This window comes from Brachyistius frenatus, unplaced genomic scaffold, assembly GCF_029030835.1.
Source record: "Brachyistius frenatus isolate BFR_SWC_R1_liver_20210118 unplaced genomic scaffold, ASM2903083v1 Contig_3, whole genome shotgun sequence".
Taxonomy (NCBI): domain Eukaryota; kingdom Metazoa; phylum Chordata; class Actinopteri; family Embiotocidae; genus Brachyistius; species Brachyistius frenatus.
In genome coordinates, this window is record NW_027210602.1 from 1,619,294 (window position 1) to 1,639,426 (window position 20,133).

At 44.5% G+C, this 20,133-nt stretch overlaps 1 protein-coding gene across 2 annotated transcripts in view; it reads right to left on the reverse strand.

Annotated features, from left to right (window-relative positions):
• Positions 1–1,450: 1,450 nt before the first annotated feature.
• Positions 1,451–20,133, reverse strand: part of ap3b1a (adaptor related protein complex 3 subunit beta 1a) — a 52,055-nt gene continuing 33,372 nt past the window's right edge. For both annotated transcript variants that reach the window (XM_069701798.1, XM_069701790.1), the window contains exons 22-27: positions 20,015–20,118; positions 12,794–13,022; positions 10,056–10,140; positions 9,311–9,408; positions 8,388–8,526; positions 1,451–2,222 (exon numbers count right to left, since the gene is read on the reverse strand). In XM_069701798.1, coding sequence (XP_069557899.1) covers positions 2,069–2,222; positions 8,388–8,526; positions 9,311–9,408; positions 10,056–10,140; positions 12,794–13,022; positions 20,015–20,118 — 809 coding nt within the window. In that variant the 3' untranslated portion in view covers positions 1,451–2,068. The remainder of the gene's footprint in view (positions 2,223–8,387; positions 8,527–9,310; positions 9,409–10,055; positions 10,141–12,793; positions 13,023–20,014; positions 20,119–20,133) is intronic.

Sequence of the window (20,133 nt, forward strand, 5' to 3'; positions counted from 1 at the left end):
AGGAGAGGAGAGGAGAGGAGAGGAGAGGAGAGGAGAGGAGAGGAGAGGAGAGGAGAGGAGAGGAGAGAAGAGGAGAGGACAGGAAGCGTGGTGCTTTCATTCTCCACATCTGCACGCACCATTGTAGAGGAAGAGAGCTGGTGATTCAGCTTTTCTAAATCAGCAGCTGGTTTCAACAAAGATGCTAATTTAAATGTGCAAACTCTCTTTTTTATCCACTAATAATGTAGAAAGTTCTTCTGGGTTTGTTTCTGAAGTCCTGATAGAGTCTGCATGGTCCAGTCAGCAGGTTGTCATCACTGACAGGAACTGTAAGAAGGCCCAGTGTGTGTGTGTGTGTGTGTGTGTGTGTGTGTGTGTGTGTGTGTGTGTGTGTGTGTGTGTGTGTGTGTGTGTGTGTGTGTGTGTGTGTTTCTCTCTTTGTGAAGTAACTTGTAAAGTGTGCGGATATGTTTGAAAATCTTCTCTGTGGCTGTTTGGCTGTTGAGAAAAGCGAGGAGAGAATGTGTGTGTCTGGCAGGTCTGACAGAGTGTGTGTGTGTGTGTGTGTGTGTGTGTGTGTGTGTGTGTGTGTGTGTGTGTGTGTGTGTGTGTGTGTGTGTGTGTGTGTGTGTGTGTGTGTGTGTGTAATGGGAACAGCTGGCTGAGGGAATGAGTACAGAGGGAGAGGTGATGGATGCGAGTGGAGCTCCTGTGACAGATGAGCTAACAGGTGTTCACCGCAGCCCTCGGAGAGACGCTCTTTATGAGGCGGAAAAGACAGCCAGACGCAGAGCGCACGACAACACCGGCATCTCTACACACCACGCACAACAACACACCACCTACATCTACACAACAACACAACTTCCCTCCACAACGAGCAGCACGGCTGAACCGACTTCAGGAGGTTTTAGTTTTCTAAAAGCATCTTTACTGAACAGTTGACTGAAAGCTTTTCATCACGGACTCCGGAGCATATCTACTACTGAGAAACATTAACATGACACAAATGTATACAGCTGCAACACACAGAATACTTTGCCTGAACATGACTTCCTCAGTCTGCAGCTGAGAAACAATCTGACTGTTGTCTGTCCGTTTCCTGCAGGGAGGAGATGCTGAGAGCAAGGTTGTAAATCTTTAAAGTCTTCAGTATGTCACAGGTTCATAAACCTTTCAGATCATACATGTTCTAAACTGAACTACAAAGGCACCTCCTGCAACGTACGAGCAGTTTGTTTCGTGAAATCAAATTCGCTGATTGAACATCGCGACGGTCTCAGACAGGCCAAACAACATCGACACAAGACTCCTGTTTCTAAATCAAAGAACAGATTAACATCTGTTGCTATAAAAAGGTGACTCGATAACCTGACACTCAACAACTGTTGGATAAATCAGACCTCGGAGGTTTTAGACCAGTCAAAGTGAAGATCAGCATCAGCAGCAACACAACAGAAAATATATGTAATCACTCAAGTCACATTTTTATTATTTCAGAGAGAGCGACACATTAAAACACCTCGTTGATTTCATGTTTGATCGTTTTTCTAGAGGACGTCATTATAATGTAAAAGGCACTAGATTCAGAGAGTGATGTGGGCAGTTTAAAGGTTGGGAGTGTAAAATCAGTGTTCGGTGTCATTAATTCTTCTAAAGGTTTTTAATTTAATGATGATGAAGATGTCCTCCCGTCTGTCTTAATGTTGGCAACGAGGAAGTCCATGAAAACATCAAAGAGACACATCGTTCTTCTACGTTCAGCTGTTCGTAATCACGTCTGATCAGCATGAAATAATCACTGCAGTCAATCATCAGTCAGTCTCATATTTTTGGTGTTGAAGTGGTGGGAACATTTAAGGACATTTAGAGCAGTTTTAAAATGTGTTTTAACTTCTTAGAGAGGAGCATCACTTCTGTCGAGACTCACTCAGTTATTTCCAACGTTCCTCTCCAAATCCACCCTTTATTAAAATAAGTGGCAGAAATGTCCTAAAACCAGCACAAATAAACTACATGAAATGTTTGTCTGCGTGTTTGTTCTGCTTTGTGTTTCCTACAGCAGGTGGAGAACGGTCGGAGGCGTCTACGCCTGAGCGAGGGCTTGTTTGAGGTCTCGCAGCAGCATGGACGCCATGACGCTCTTCTCTGAGTTGATGGTGAGCAGAGCGCCGGACGAGTCCGTCCGCTCCAGAGACACCAGGACCAGAGCGCCGCTGCTCACCGTCCGCCCGGCAAACCTGCAGGGGAGGAAGACTTCAGGTGAACTTCAGGGAAACCACAGGACAGATAGACAGACGCTGAAAACACGTGGTATTAAAGGGACATCACCCTAAAACTGCAGCTGAAACTAGAGCCTATTAAGAAAATAGAGACTAAAGATGTGGTTTATCTTGAGTAAGAAAAGCTGCAATTCAATTATTAAACTATTAAATGCTTCTACTCTGGACTGTAAGGGTGTCAAGACAGATAAATATCTAAAATCCTGAATGAATAAACTCAAAATTGAGTTTTCATCCAACTGTCTAACAAATTGGAAGGTCAGTTTTTTTATATCTGCAAAAATAAAAATGGGAAAATTGTTCTATCACCTTGGCTGAAGTAAACAAAAGGATTTCATAAAAATGATTAGTTTTAAAGATTATTGTGAAAGATGACGAGGCCTGTTGGTGTCAAATATTTCACAATAAATAAAAACAAAGCTATGTACTAAGATTAATAATAATAAAAAAATCTGTGTACATCATTATTTCTGTCACATTTCCATTATTTTTTTATAATTAAATTATACAATTTAATTCTAATATCTAATCTCTAAAGGACTTTCAACTACTAAAATTACACCTTTTTTAATTTAACATAATTCATAAAAAGCCATTGAAGTGAAGCAGACGGTGTTGAACTACCGTCAGTGAACATGTCGTCTGTAACAAACATCCGACACCTTAAAAACCAACAGATTAAAGCGTTGACCGGCTTCAGGTCTTCACCCTTAAACCTGTAAATGGTCCCGTTAGAAACCTCCGTTACTCCTCACACCTTTAATCACTTTAAATGAGTGACGGAGACGATGTGACAAGAAATAGAGGCAGCAGATCAACAGACAGTCTATTATCCAGCTGACTGAAGAGCCATCAGGGACCCGACACGCCCTCCAGCCTGTTTTTATGGACTCTCAGGGTCTATGAGTGTGTGGGAGCCCCGGGACCGGGATGGGGGGAGCGCCCCATCCCACCAGCTCCCTCTGGGCCTCTGGGAGAATTCTCAGTCCCCCGTTACCATGGATACCGTCCCTGCAGACTGGGGGCCAATCTGGGCGCACATGGTCCCCATTGAGAGCGCTAACAAGAGGCAGACAGAGGCTGTGACCCAGCGTGACCCTCTCTGAGGGTGACAGAGCCGAACCGGGCCCCTCTTCTGCTCCTCAGCCTCGCAGGGCCGACTCCCAGCCATCTGCCTCCATTTAGCACGACATCCAGCAACAAAGACCCCCCGAGGCAGCAACAAACAGCCCGCTTAGCCCTGACAAACAGCCCGCTTAGGCCTGACAAACAGCCCGCTTAGGCCTGACAAACAGCCCGCTTAGGCCTGACAAACAGCCCGCTTAGACCTGACAAACAGCCCACAAACAGCCCCCCTGGGGTGCACAATGAAACAGTGCTGGCTCCAACACCTCGTGTGTCTGGCTGCATCTCTGGGGACCTGCTAAATTACCATCAACACAGGAGAGGGAGTTTATCAGGCAGCTCTCGGGGAGGACGGAGAGTCCTCCTCAGCCTTCATTAAAATATTAGCTACTTCAGCAGGAGGACGGATTCATCTCAGAAAGAACAACCTGTTATTTATTTAAACCATTCAGAGGTTGGATGTTAATCACTGACAGTGTCCTGGACGAGTTTTATTACAACCTTAAAAAATAAATTCATACTTATGCAAAGAGGCTCCTTTCTTCTGTTTTCATGTGACGTTGAACACACGATAATAAAAACCTCTAAAACTCCATGCGTGTCCCCCTGTCCTGGTCCCTGTCCCCTTCTGTCTGCAGCCTGAGGTGTCTCTCTGTCCCCGTCCCCCTATCCTGTTTCCGCTAATGGATTTAGGATAAAAATCTATCACTTCCAGTTAACACCTCCCTGAGGCTGCTTCCATTGTGTCTCTGGAGACGCTGCTGTCTTCTGTTCATGTGTTAATAAGAGACAGAAGAAGAAACGCGTTCTGACTGTGTTTGATGCGAATACTCTCACTCTGTTGTCTTCTGATCATGTGTTAAAGAACAGACCAACATCATCATATCTTTAAGGACTAGAAGGGGAGGATTAAGGTCAAGCGGGCCTTAAAGGGGTCGTTGGTATTCTCCGTCCGTCCTCACACACACCCGCTAAACACCGGATTAATTGCAGTGCATGGAGAGAAAAGCAAAGCCGAACTTCTGGACTCAGAGCAGCTGGATTGGCATCGATCGGCGAAGCATCGCTCTCCAATTATTCCTGATTCTCCTCAGTGCCATCTGCCTCCCCTCCACCGGCCCTGGAACACAGAGCGGGCTTCACCTTTACATCCACCCTCACAGGGACGAGATGACCGGGGACGCAGGACGGTGACCGAGCTGAACCTCGACCCGACATCCCACCGTGTTGTTTGGAAACCAATGTTTTCTACCACAATCAGAGACTCACAGAGGACACAGCTGGTCCTCGCTCCACGCTGGTCCTCGGCCAGGTGGACAAGTGTCCTTCAAATGAGTGGTCAGCCGGGCCAGACCGGAGACACGGACACAGGAGGGACGCACTCAGACTGAGACCAGGCAGATGGCCAAAACTATTAGAGCCAATTAGAGGCAGGAACCCTCCAAACATCTCCAGAGCCGAGCCATACGGAGGGACCGAGAGGGGCAGAGAGGGACAGGAGGGGACAGAGACCCAGAGGGACAGAGACCCAGAGGGACAGAGACAGACGGAGGGACAGAGACTCAGAGGGACGGAGACGGACAGGAGAGAACAGACAGAGGAAGAACATGTAAATAAACCATCTCTAATATCTTCCAGACAGAGATCATAAACTACAACAGATGTGTAAAGAAGCGACCTGTCAGTTAATTATTCAGGTTATAAATTAATGTTAAACAGGAAGAAAAATGTTACTTCAGAGAAAAGAAGAACATTCAGAAACATGATATAATTAGATGTGAGTGTAAAGAGAAACATGATGTAATTATACGTGAGTGTAAAGAGAGAGCGTGGATTATAAATCACCAGGATCAGATGGTTGTTTTTTGTTAAATGAGGGTTTGGCAGCGCGTTCAGGATTCGATCAAATCTGCGTTGAAACGGACTGAAAAATAAAACACATTTATTCTATTCCGCCTGTTTAGACACAAACAAGAACAGCGTTTTCTACATTTGCTTTCCTGCTTGATTTATTGCCATCCTCCTTTCCAGCAATCAATTTCTGGGTTTCAGTGCCACCCCCCACCCCTTGCCTCCACGCCTGTTTGGGAAAAGCAGTGCTGCCCCCTGCTGGTGGACGAGGGGACTGCAAGGAGGAGGAGATGCAGAGGAGAAACAGAGTCTGTCCAACACTGAGATCCATAAACAGTCTCAGGGCGCTTTGAATAAATCTGTTTCATCTCCAGATCTGCTTTATTTTTTTACATAAAATTCAAACTGAGGAAACACTGCTGAGATCTGAGCTGCTCAGAGGCCTTCCTCTGGGGAGACCTGAGGAGACATAGGGGGGGGGGGGGTCACCTCGCACATCACCTTTAATGCAGACTGACCTCCACAATCAGTTCTCAGTGGGTGAATCCGATCACATCCATCACTCTGTGTGTGTTATTCAAAGGAGGTGCAGTAACACACAACCAGTACCAGTACTATTGCACAACGAGTACCAGTACTATTGCACAACGAGTACCAGTACTATTGCACAACGAGTACCAGTACTACTGCACAACACGTACCAGTACTACTACACAACAAGTACCAGTACTACTACACAACGAGTACAAATACTACTACACAATGAGTAAAAGTACCATTAGTGCTGTAATAATTGGCAGGAATATGATATTTATTCTCATATATCAAACAAAAAAGACAAATATTGTCTAATTCCAGCCTCTAAAATATGAAGATTTGTTTTTGTTGTTGTTTTATATGATGGTTAATAAATAGTTTTGGGTTTCACATAGTAGTCACAGTTTTCTGATTTGTATTGTAAAAATATATTCAACAGATTAATGTTCATTTGTTGGGATGTAGAGGTTTAAAATATAATAAGGAGCTATAGTACATGTAGTTAATGAGGAGTTTCCTTTAAAAAGGTCTGTTGAAGTTATGAATGAAAACAAAAAAGAATCCGTCTCCAAAATAAAAGACAGCAGCAGTGAGATCAATTAATTGTTTGGCATCCAAATATCAGCAAATAATGAAAATGAATGATATGATTTCACATTTTCATGTCTTATTTATTTGACCAACGATCCAAATTAAAAAAAATTCTCAGTTTACTTTAACAGAAAAACAAAATCTAAGAAAATGTTCGCATTACATTCTTAAAATGATGATGAATGATGGATTTTTCAAAATGGTTGCACATTAAGTTTCTCTTGATCAACAAATCATTTAATTTAATTACTGTTGAAGTTACAATTGCAACTAAACAATCATTATTATCATCAGTTATTTTTTTATGACCATTTCAAATAAAATATTTAGAGGATGTGAAATCACTGCTTCCAAAACAAAACTATAAATGGAGGACAATAAAACCATGACTCAATCATAACAGCATCCAATCCTGCATTAAAAAGCCTCCCTAAAGCTGCAGGTTTAGTTTTCATGGAGAAGAACGGAGATTTGATCAGAGAGGAGCTCATCATCTCCTTTAAATCAGACCGCTAAAGGATGAGCTGAGGAGGAGGTCGTCATAACGACAGCATACGGAGGAGAGAGTCTTCATTACTGAGGGCCCGCAGGGTAACGCTGGGACACCGTCCTCCTCCAGATGACTCGGTGCATCAATCTGAGCTGCAGGTTATTCTGAATAGAGGGTGGACTTATCGGCTGCAGGCCTCTCCCACTGCCTCACATTGATTTCCTCTCACTGTCTCGGCTCTCGGTGCCCATCTGCACATGTCTGACTCTATTTCATCCTCTCAAGACTTCCTCACTGTCCCTTATTCATCCAGCCGCTCTGACATGAACCTATAGAGAAATTATCACCGAAAGACGAAGAGACAGACAGACAGAAAGAGACGAGTACGGTGCAGAGGGACGGAGGGGGAGACAAAGAGGAAGAGACAAACAGACAGACAGAAAGAGACGAGGAGGAGGAGGAGGAGGACGGTGCAGAGGGACGGAGGGGGAGACAAAGAGGAGGTGAAAGAGAGCCGGCGGTGTGCAGGGAGAGACAGATGGGGGAGCAGAGATGAGATGAAAGAGGGACAGAGCAGGAAACAGAGGGAGAGAGGGAGGTGTAATTATCTATCAGGTGTTCGGGTGTGCGTGACAGAGGAGGAAGCTCATTAGCACACTCTGTGTACACCAATTACACAGCCAGGCTTCTCAGGGCATTCCCCTGGCATGTCTGTGTGAGGCTGGTGGGGAGACTTTATACACACGCGCACACGTGCACGTGCACGCACGTACGCATGCGTACAATCTAACCAGACTCCACGGACATTACAGCAGCACATGTACCTCCATCTGATCAATCAGACGCAGAACAAACACTTTTAAATCTGTACGGGACGCACACATTTACTGCAAAGAAAGTTTTCAATCTCCAGATATGAAGAAGAGTTTGTTTCCTGCATGAATATCAGATTTGAGTTTTTCATCTCTGAAAAACGTAAAGCAGATGTTTTCACTTCTTATTTTTATTTCTGCATTTAGCGTCACAGAACAGTAGCTTCAAACTGGAGCAGAGGAACATCAGATTTTATATCAAACTCTGGAAATGGTCAACAGAGACCATTGAAATGCTTCAGAAAGTCTACGGCGATGAAGCGAGGTGTTCTGAGTGACATTCACGTTGGAAGAGGGGGCGGAGCTTCACTGTCCAAGACCGAAGAAGGCGCGTCAGGTCAGGAGACACCAGGTGGGTTTTCTTTGTGTCACCGACAGAGTCAGACTGTCAACACCAAGTTCTACTTGGACCTTCTGAGGACTCTGAATTAACTGTTTGTTAGCTGGTTGTTAGCGTTGGAACCTTTTGATTGCACCGTGTACAGCTACAGCGAGCAATCAGTTTTCTCCTTAGTTTAATTACTATTCTTTATTGGACAGTAAATATTTCCTAAACCATCTTTTTAAAGATGTTTGATTTTCAGGGTTGACATCAGGTGATAAAACCTCCTCAGACACCAAAGACACATTTATAAAGACGAGGACTGAAGGTCTCACCTGTTAAGGTTGTTCTGGCCGGAGGAAATCTCTCCTACGTTGGCCATCGACAGGACCTGCTTGCTGATGGCCTGGCTGGAGGCGTTGGCCGTTGCCATGGTGATGGTTGCTGAGGTCTCATTCATGCCCTGCAGCATTCCTGAGAAGATGCAAAAGTGTTTAAGACATCAGAGAAGAGCCTTAAAACCACTTCACTTTATTTTGACTGTAAATTCAGTGTTTGTACCACAAATAGCAGAATTATGAAAAACACACATTTAACAAACATGAAAGATTTCAGGACTGAAGCTTGAACAATAAAACGATGCCTCTATCAATAATTCACAAAGAAACTCCCAACTAAAGGCAGAGGACTGGTTCATGTGCACTTAGAAAGAATGGATATAAATATGTACAAGTTAGGCAGAAATAAAACAGGTCAAATATGGTAAAAACCCATTACCCAAAATAATGAATTAACTCCACTCAGTCTGTGAATATAAAAAGGAATCTGTTAGAGAGAAAATGTCCCATGAAGCAGGTTTAATTCTGTTTTCATGGTCTGACTGCAGGATGTAGAGCTCAAAAACAGTAAATGGACATTAATTCATGCAGAAGCAGCATTTAGGAGCCACTCAGGATCTCAGTGGTGGATGTCTACAGGTAGGTGTGTGTGTGTGTGTGTGTGTGTGTGTGTGTGTGTGTGTGTGTGTGTGTGTGTGTGTGTGTGTGTGTGTGTGTGTGTGTGTGTGTGTGTGTGTGTGTGTGTGTGTGTGTGTGTGTGTGTGTGTGTGTGGTGGGTGGGTGGGTGGGTGGGTGTTGGAAACAACATGAAATGTTCCATAAGAGGTGAGCATCGTGCTTTAATGACAGCAGTGAGGAAATGTTTGTTAGAGGCAGATTAAATGTAGGATTTAGACATGTGAGATTTATACTCATCTCACCTTGCTCCCTGGTGAAGTCCTCCTCCGTCATGCTGCTGGGCATCAGCAGCTCTCCGACAGCCGGCTGGATGGACACACTGAAGTGGTCCTCCTTGGTGCTGAGGGAGGACAGAGCAGAGGACAGGAGCAGGGACTGGATTTATGTTCAGAGTGAAGCAGGAGTCAGTGTCTCTGTGATCTAAACTCATGTTAATATGAAGGAACCTACGTTAACGTGAGAGGAACTGTGTGTGTGTGTGTGTGTGTGTGTGTGTGTGTGTGCGTGCGTGCGCGTGTGTGTATGTGTGCCTGTCTCTGTGTATAAAACGTCTGATTGCTCTCTGTGAATGGCATTTTGGGCCGGATTGATTCCCCCATCTCAAACAGATTTTCTGATAAGGTTATTGATCAGCTGAGCAGCGGTGCCGATGGCATTCAGCAGGTTGATTTGGGCTCGGGCTGATTACTGCAGGAATAATTGTTATCCCAGTGAACCGGGATCAATCGTGGCTGATGTCTCACCTGGGAGCGCCGGCACAGAGCGGGAGGAAGAGGAGAACTTACAGAGAACAGATGAGAGAGGAAGGGGAGAATTAACAGAGAACAGATAAGAGAGGAAGAAAAGAATTAACAGAGAACAGATGAGAGAGGATGAGACACGAGCTGTGAGGGAGATGAGACGAAGAGGAGGAGAGAAGATGGAGAGGTAGAAGATGAGAGGGAAACCGCACCTGAGTGAACATGAGAGGATGTCAGCTTTTCTTACCACAACTGGAAGTTGGCTGCTTGCGTGGAGTCGTTGAAGTCGATACCCATGGATACCGTCACCGAGGCCTCCGGCTCCATCCGCTCTGAGAGGAGGAGGAGGAGAGGAGGAAGAATGAGTGACAAGGGCACCGTGTGCAGCGTGGGGAGGGATGGAGCAGAGCGGAGGAGGACGAGGAGGGGGGGCGGCAGAGTGGAACAGACAGGCATCCACACCACTTGTGTTTTCTACTTCACAAAGCAAGGCCACCGGGTGTGAGAAATCTATCCTTCAATCTCATCACACACACACACACACACACACACACACACACACACACACACACACACACACACACACACACACACACACACACACACACACACACACACACACCTATAGCCTCTTGAAAAAAAAAAACACGCAGGGAGGAGGAGGAGAAGGGAGGAGGAGGATGAAGGAGGTTAATAATGAGGAGAACACAGACAGACAGAAACATCCTCCCCGTTTTCCTCGGTCGGTCGGTCGGTCGGTCGGTGTGTCTCTGTGGAGCAGCAGGATGTTTTCCTGTAGAACTCCAGAAGAGGAGACTCGGGAGGAAAACAGAACCATCATGAACTCACTTCCTGTCCAGCCTTCACAGCTCCTCTCTGTCTCTGGGTTTACCTTCACTCTACTCTCTTCGGTGTCAACATCAGGCTGTCTTCAAAGGAAATGAGTGACGTGATATTTCAGTCAGAAACTACTGACTGCACTACTGACCCACTTCAAGACACATGGCGTCAAAGCAAAATCTATAGATACCGCTGTATTATTGTAGTTTATTCATAAAGGTTGATCAAAACCTGGTAATTTAAAGAAGCACTTTGAAGTTATAGTAAAAAAAACATCCTGGATTTTATTTGGAGGTAAAACTAAAAGTCAGAGAACATTAAATGTTGTAAAAGTTCACTATTGTGTGGTAAAATAGTGCAAACAACTGCTGTTCAAGGTCAAAGCAGAAAGTCAAGGTCAAGTTCTTTCGAGGACTGTTTCCAGTTGCCACCTTCGCGTCGACCTCAGGTTAACTTTGATACTGTTGGAGGAGCCAGCATAGACCACCCCTATCGCACTCAGCCACGCCCACTAGTGAACACTGAAGCTGAGAGCGACAGTCTAGACCATTACGCAGTTTTACATGCAGTTTATGTTAATAGGTTCAGGAGATGTCAACAGAAAGCCAGACATGACTTCGTTACAGCTCGTTACATCACAGGGGTAACAACCGTTGCCATGGAGACGAGAAATGCACCGTGTAACCAGAGGGCAATATTTCTTATTGAAAACAAACCCCGTCATGTGCCATCCACATACAGCAGCAGCAGATGAAGCTCTGTCTGTATGAGTCCGGACATCGATCCAAATCACCCACTGTTTGGCTGCTGGAGTTCCTTCAATGTCGGATCAATGCCTGCTATCGACAGCTTTAACATGCTCCACCAACACTGTCTGTGTGTGTGTGTGTGTGTGTGTGTGTGTGTGTGTGTGTGTGTGTGTGTGTGTGTGTGTGTGTGTGTGTGTGTGTGTGTGTGTGTGTGTGTGCGCGTGTGTGTGTGCATGTGTGCATGACCGTCCTCTGTCTCATATCGTAGTGAGTGAATCCATCATACATGTGGAGAAATATGGAGATGGTGCATGTTTGTTGGTGCTGATCGATTCTAATGAACCGGGATCAGCTGCAGGAGTGGAGTGGTGGGAGGGGTACTGGACAGAGCATGCGGACTTTTAGGGTTTTGATAATATCCTGATCATTTAACATTTGTCTGAGAAAACAATCACAGTAGGAGAGATTTCAAAAAGCCACCATTACAAATAAACGTGGTTGTTTAAGTTGCAGCAGGAAATAAATAAAACCTTTAATCTGCGAACACAAAACTAAACAAGCTCTAAGGTTGCATACATGTCTAAAAAAAATAACCAGAATTACCTCCTCGCCTCTGCTAACCAGACGAACTTTGTCCACTAAATCTGATTTTGATAGAACATTAAGTTGTTGCCATGACAACAGACGATGCTTCAAAATGGATGTTGCTGTGTATAAGCTCCAGATTGTAAAAGGTGGCTGTTTCACACACATGTTGAACCCGACACACAGAATATGTGAATATGAATAATGGACATAAAAAGTTTTTTTTTTTTTTTGCGGAGCATATTGATGACGCCGATATAAAATGCATCACATCATTTCATCCAACTAGATGTTGTTTAGGAAATTTTATCATAATTAGCGCGTGAATTCATGAGTTATTATAGCGACAAACTTGACCTTTGACCATCAAAACAAAATAAAATCACTTCCTCCTTGAGTCCAAGTGAACGTTTGTGCCAAATCTGAAGACATTTTCTCAAGCAGTTCTTAAAATATCGTGAATACGAGACAGATGAACAACCCAAAATCACAACACCTCCGCTGTCAAAGGCATTCAAAAAATAATAATAATAATAATAAATCAGAAGACCCCCAAACAATTAAACTCAAACTTTGTGTGTTTAAATTACACAGAGATAAAAAAAAAAAAACTGTCATATCACTGCTTAATTTCTCAATCCTACTTTAAATAAATAAATCATATATAAAATCATCAGCAGATGCTCAGCCTGACCTGAAAGCTCTAAAATAGACAGAATACAGTGGAGAAAACATTTGAATATTTGTCCTGCTCAGTGCTTGCGTGAGGATCCGCAGTGGAGTGTTTTAGCTGCGAGGCTCTCGTACTCACCGACGGTGTTGAAGCAGTGGATGTTGAGGCCGGCCGGGCTCCGCTCTCCGATGTGGATCTGCTCCAGGACGTGGTCCGAGCTGTTGGTCAGGACCACCTGCACCGTCACCATGCTGGGCTCGTACAAACACGGCTGCCGGGGGAAGTGGTACTTGGCCGACAGACCTTTTCCCGTCATGTGGTGGAGCAGCACGGAGGTTTTCACCGGGCCGAAGGACGGAGCGGTGACCTGGAGGGATATCACAGAATATATGTTGGAGATGAATCAGTAAGTGTGACTATGTTAGAGTAGGTCTGAGGAAACAGCGCTCAAACAGAGGAAATCATACTGAATCTAAGACCTCGTTCAGACTGACAGATAAAATCTGGTTTTATCATCGTATCCAGATTGATTTTTGAAAGTCTGGACAGCAAAAAACAAACAAACATGCAAATCAGATCCAGACAACATCTGGAGGTGGTTTGAAATCCAATCAGAAGTATGGTGGCTCAAATCGCATTTCTTCTTCGACACACAGCTCTGTCACAGTTGGCAGAATCCAGTGAAGCCCGCCATGGCAGCAGTGCAGACTCTCCACTGCGACATGACAGTCCTATTGTTTGGATGGTGAGATGATGGACCTCCGTTTATGCCCCTAAGATAGGAAGCTGCATCATCAGCGTAGCTACACATACGTCGTTGCCACAGCAACCCATGCAGATAGGTCGGTGAAGTCTGGCAATACCAAATCTGGTTCACATAATTGCGAAAAAACAAAAAGCGTGCAGACACTGTGTCCCGCTGGATGCGGGAGCCTGAGAGCAGCAGAAGAAAGGCTGAATAATGAAAACATCACATGTTCCTGAAGCGTTCTGCATCAACACAACATCCCGGGACTCTTATTGTACATTTCAGAGTAAATTGATCCACACAAGAGGCCACGTTAATACAAGAGCCTCCGCTCTCCCCATCACCAACATTCATGCAATTCAAGTCTGCCAATCAGCAGCCAGAGTGCAGCACTTCTGAGTTAAGTGGGACCCCCCCCCCCTTTCCCCCCCCCCCAACCCCACCCCCACCCCAACCCAGCGCTGCCTTCATTAACTCTGTGGGATAAAGTGCAGCACATTCAAGAAATCAGCCCCGTTAGATGGAAACGAATAAAAACAACCTCTAATGAATAGAAACACAAGAGGCTGCAGGCCGACCGCCGGTCCTGTCAAGGAGCTTTTACCTTTTCAGAGGCAGGAAACTGGATTACCTCAGAGACGCTGGTCTACTCTTTTTTTGTTTTTTTATATCCTTAAAAATTAACATCTCGTTATTTCCACGAACAACGTTCACACATGGTGGTGTCGAGATTTTCTATGCTACACAACAATGCTACACGCACTGCACTGTCAAACGTTGGAATAATCTCACAATGTGCACAAACATCCGACACACCCCTGCTGTATTTGTGATGAGTCCGAGTAGTTTCTTTAGTCGTCATTGAAAGTCAAAGGTGCTGCTGTGAGTTGAGTGACAGCTCTAATGAGGTAAAAACACCAGGACAGATTCAGCCGTTTCACACCCTCTAAAACGATTAGCACCTGAATGCACTCGCACACCAACACACACCAACACCGAGACAGATGCAAATGAGCACGAGTTTAGAAACGGAAAAATCTCTATTTACCACCTGAAAGTTTTACAAAAATAACAACTCTAACTCTGATATAGAAGTCAAAAGGAGTAAAAAAAAAAAAAAAAAATAACAACAAAAAACACAGCAGCATAAAAACAAAGCCTGGAACAAGGAGTGTATTTAATTAATCTGATTGAATATGAATAAGAATACGCTACTAAGAAACAAAAGAAACATGATGGTCTGGTGCTGCAGCTCGTCGTGATGAAAGGCGCCATCAAACATCGTTTTACTGAAGCTGGACGTACGACCAGTTTGTTCTGACTCAGCTGAGAAATGTAAAATGATTAATTATTATTCACGTAGCTGAGCTCCACCAAAACCAGCTCAATCAGCTTATTTTAAGTGAACAATAACAAATTAATTATGTTGTATTTATGTCATTGACCTAATTTCTGAGCAGCTGTTTGTTTCCAGCTCAGTGAGAGTTTCTGCTGTGTTTCTGTCCTCCGGTCTCTGTGTGTCTCATTGTGGGCGTGTTTCTGCTGCACTGACATGGTGTGGAGTTAATTAGGACTCTTCCTGACAATTAAACTGACCTTCCTGTATAGTCTAACATTAATCCATGTCTGAAATGACAGGAGCCGTAACTAACTTCAGACGCATCGTACGGTATCTGTGACTTGTTTTCAAATATGCAGATCTAAAGAAGGTAAAAAATTGGCCTGCAAGAGTTCCAGTATGATATCGGCACTACTATAAACATACATAACCACTGTGGAGTACAAGAGAGGAGGTGTTGTCCTATATCTTTATCCTCAGAAACTCTCTGATCGCCACCATCTCCGTCCCTTTCACTGACTCCGTGTCTCTCGTGCCTGGACCCTCCGAGCGCCTGTGAAGGAGGTCAAACAAACATTTGTCGGCGTGCCGTGACGCCGCGCTGCCTTCACACGCGCCCGTCACACCACCGCCGGCCTGACAATTTATGGGGCCACTTTTGGATGTGTCAGAGCCGTCGGTGTCAATAAAGCTGGCCGTAATGTTTGCCACCCCATCACAGCAGAGATTTACCTCCCTGACAGACGCATCCTGCTTCAAGGTCCCGCCCGCCGCCTCGCCCCGAGCAGCGGGGACGACGGCGGGGACACACGGCGGCAGGACGGCGCTTCAAACTGCTTATTATCACCAATCTGACACCGTGGACAGTTAAAGCCTGACACCACACCCCCACCCCTCCACCTATTGTTGTCCACAACACCTGAAGTGTAAATAAGAGAAGAAGAAGGATGTAACCTTGACTCCTGCATCAATCTGACTCTCGGTAGTCTCCGCCCCCGACAGGAAGGAGGGAGGTGACAACGAGCCAGGAAGTTGATTGAGAGGCTCTATTATGCATCAACTTAAAGGAAGCTCCCGTGATGGATGACACCGACACCAGTCACCTTCAGAACCTGGACACCGCGTTCCCAGCATCCTCTCTGGCAAATGACCTGAAAATCCCGCTGACATATTCAGAAAGGGCTAACAGGAGCCGGGCGGCCTCGAGCCGTCTGCAGAAGAGGACCAATTTACAGGGAGAGGTGGAGGTGTGCAGAGATGTATGTTCGTATATTGAAAATCCATTTGTGTTTTTGAGCCTTCGTCCGTCTCCCACAGCTCAGACAGGTTTCTATTATCTTGCACAGAAGATGTGAGCAGGAAGGTGCGGGACATGTGTTCGACTTTAGGCCCTAATTGTTCCCTTCAGTCTGGAGATGACAATTAATCGAGGGGCATCACAAGGACCTTGACTGCAAATTGAATTAAATAAATGTTACTACAGCCACCTAAAACTACTTTAAGGTAACAGGAAGTCTCCTGAGCGCGTACAGACAGAGGTTACTTCATTCATGCCAATTTGTCAGTAAATTAGGTATTCGAAAATGATTAATTTTCAAATTTTTCATTTAAGAACATTAGCAATAATGGAGGACCGTTATTCAGAAACAGAGGTGTCCTTCATCTACTTCTGTAAAGTAATGCTAGCAAGAAGCAACACTTTCACACTGCAGCTTATTATTTATTCTGATTACTTTCTACACTGTGAGGTTTGAGACTCCCTAATTAAATGGAGTAGAAGTTTAATTGTATATTTTCCTGCAGTGTCGTAGAGTAAAAGAATAAAGCAGAAGAAACGGGAAAACACTGATTTTGTTGGCAGTGCTATTGTATGCATGATGTAGAGAAGTTAATGCTGCAGATACACATGACGATTTATGAGAGCAACACAGATAAACAACTAGTGATTCTCATGTGTTTCATCTGTACATGAAAGATGCAATATTTCAGCGCACAAATTCATAAAAAATACCCCCAAAAAAATCACTGGTGTCGACTTCTCAAATCTGAATATTTTCTGGACTTCATTGTCTTAAATTAAAGTTTGATTATCTTCCTGGACGATGATGTGATTCGCATTATTTATATTGATATATAAAAATGATCAGTTTATCAAAACTTTGAATGTAGTATTGTTTGTAACAGAGGAACTTATATTTATATTTTTTATTTTATTGCTTTTCTATTATATTATTCTATTCTATTATTATTTTATTCTATTGTTTCTATTATTGCTCCTGTATGTATGCTGTTGTGGCGAAAAAATTTCCCCTCGGGGATTAATAAAGTATATACCTACCTACCTACCAAAACTGATCCGTCTCTGTTAATATTGATTCTTCGACCCAAACTCAAGCGCAGACTGAATCTGCTACACAAGCACACACGTAGCATACGCTGCTAGCTTCTTGTCTATTTGCTGAAGAGATTCCTGCTAAAACTTTGATGCATTGAGAAAAAAAAAAAATTCTAAATGTCAACGCAACTTATCACAAATGAATGAGAACAAACAAATGAGCATTTCCCAGCATGCCTTCTTCCTTCGTAACTTTTGAGAATAAAGCAACCAAACAAATAGTCCTGGGTCAGAAGAATAGCTTATTTTCTATAAAACATGTTTGGGCTACTGACCCCATGGTTTCATCATCTATAGTTACACCTTTGGGTATCGTTACGTTTACTTAAAGAAAGGATGAAGATACTTGAAAGAGATAAGCTGCACAAGACTCGCACAATATTATCTAAAGCGCTAAAATTGTCTAAAATTGTTTCGTTAAGAGTCGCAGTTGTCGACGGCAACCAAAACACACCTACAGTATGATCGTCCAGATTTTAAAGGAACACTGTTATAACCTCAGAAGAAGAACACCAACGACAAAACGAAGAAGATAGAAAAGGTAAAATACCTTTTTAACAGATCTACCTGCACAGACATTATATCTGCAACTACACAGTTATCAGAAGTAATTAATGAGTGGAGAGATGCTGTGTTGTAACACCAACATTTCCAAATTCCCTGCTGGCGGCTCCGCCTCCCTGACGCTCTGTTTCCGTCCTCTTTAAGAAGCCGTGTGTGCAGTTTGAGTGGCAGCGGGAGGATCGGAGGGCAGCAGCCGCCATATTCACAGCTCTGCAGGACTTTCTGCTGATTCATAATTAGACGTGAACCCGGAGCACCCACTACGGGGGAGGTCAGAGGGGTGAGGAGGGAGCCGGGGGAGGAGGGAGGAGGGAGCCGGCGTCTGCCTGATGGACACCAAATGAACAAATTATGATGGCCCCCTATGGGCGTGATGGGGTCAAACGGCCCGCGCCCCGCCGCTGACAGTTCAATTTCCCCCCAACGCAGCCCCATTCGCCCGCCGCTAATTATGAATGAAAAGTTATCAGGCCGAGCCGCACACACGGACACGGACACGGGGGGCGGGGGGGATTTAAGAAGCATTTGTGAAAGATCCTAATGTCAAAATGTTATTAGAGGGAGCTGAGGAGCGGAGGAGGAGGCGGGTCAGACACAGTGACCGGGGTTAATCTAAATGCCTTTGATAACCATGCAGTAATTCTCTAAAAGGGCCCGAGCGCTCAGCTGAGACTCTCCGGCTGCCTCACTGGGCAGATTGCTGAGAAATAGAAATGACACCAGGGCCAGTGTGTGTGTGTGTGTGTATGTGTGCGTGCGTGCGTGCGTGCGTGTGTGTAAAGGTGAGGTTATTTACCCTCGTCTATGAGTCCCGTTGCCCATCATGTATTTATGCATAGAATTGACTCTAAATCAGATGTTGATGTGAGAAAAGTTCCCTGTTTCTAATCTGCATTTCTATTCTCTATTACTGCCCGGCCTTCACCTGAGGAAGATGAGGAGGAGGAGGAGGAGAGATCGCCTAACAAGACTCGTGCCGCATAAATGCTGGCCTGAGAGCAGCTGTCAATCATACAGAGTGACAGGCGGGCGGGAATGACGGGATGAATGTAGACGAGCTGAGCGCAGCAGCACAGCCGAGACAGAGTGGAGGAGGACGAGCAAAACATGCAGACAAACTGTTTACTGTTTAAAAGTTAAGACCGACTCAGAGAAATCAGTTTATCCACTAATATCTACATTTATTTACCAGTTTAAGTCTATTTTTTCTCCTTCGCATGTTCCCTGAAAACCTTCAACCTGACAGTTTTCTGACATTTTAGTCATTAAATGATCACACAACTAATCCAAAATTAGTTAAATAAAATAATCCTTACTTTTGAGTCCATTATGAATAATTTATCTAAATCAAAACTAAACGCAAAATCCTTGTTTTATGCTTTGTTTCTGTGTTCATTTGTCTTGTATTGTTGTGTTTGTACTTTTATGTTTTGAATATACATTCTTATTATTGAGTTTGTGATCTGTATTGTCTCTTGTGTACATATTGCGAGTTGTTTTATGTATTTTAAAAATCCATTAAAAGACGTGTATCTCATATTAGCTCTGTCTACAAATGCTCTGATGTGTAGCGTTGGTTTATGTTGCATTCTTGTCCTTATACAAATAAACATTCAATAAAATAAGTGCTGAACATGCTCACATCAATATACCGATTAAATATCTTTCTGATTTGAAACCTTCAAACATGAGAGTTCCTGCAGACGTGACAGTGTGACACCGAATAGACACAGCAGCAGCAGCAGCAGCAGCGGGAGGAACGGTCCGGACATTTTCCTCCCGGGAGGAAAGACGAGATACAAAATACACAGACGTACAAGAGAGAAAGGAGCCGTCACACGAAGAAAGGTCAACCATCAGATATACACAACACGGAGACACCAGGGACACAACATCTGACAGAGAGAGATGGGAGGTGACGGGGGAGCAGAAGGAGGGAGATCAGAGAGGGAGGAGGACTAAGAAATAGAGTTCGGGGGGTGGGGGTTGGAGGTGGGTGAGAGAGGCAGACTGTAAGAGGGAGAGGAAACACACGGAGCCGCTGCAGCGTCCTGACCGACTATAAATATCACACAACAGGAAAGGTCAAGAGTTGGAGTCAAGAGAAGAAATGTTCCACCAGGGAGAGACGCTCATTTCAGCAGCTCACACGCTGCTCGGCTACACACACACACACACACACACACACACACACACACACACACACACACTGATGGAGGAAATGTCCTCCTGTGTGCGCATTCACACACACACACACACACACACACACACACACACACACACACACACACACACACACACACACACACACACCTGTACGGTGGAGGTAACGTTGGACAGAGAGAGGCCTTCGAGGTCCGACAGCAGGCTCGGAGAGATGAGCGAGGAGTTCGGTGCGTTCGAGGGCGCAGAAGAAACTGAAGAACAAAGAG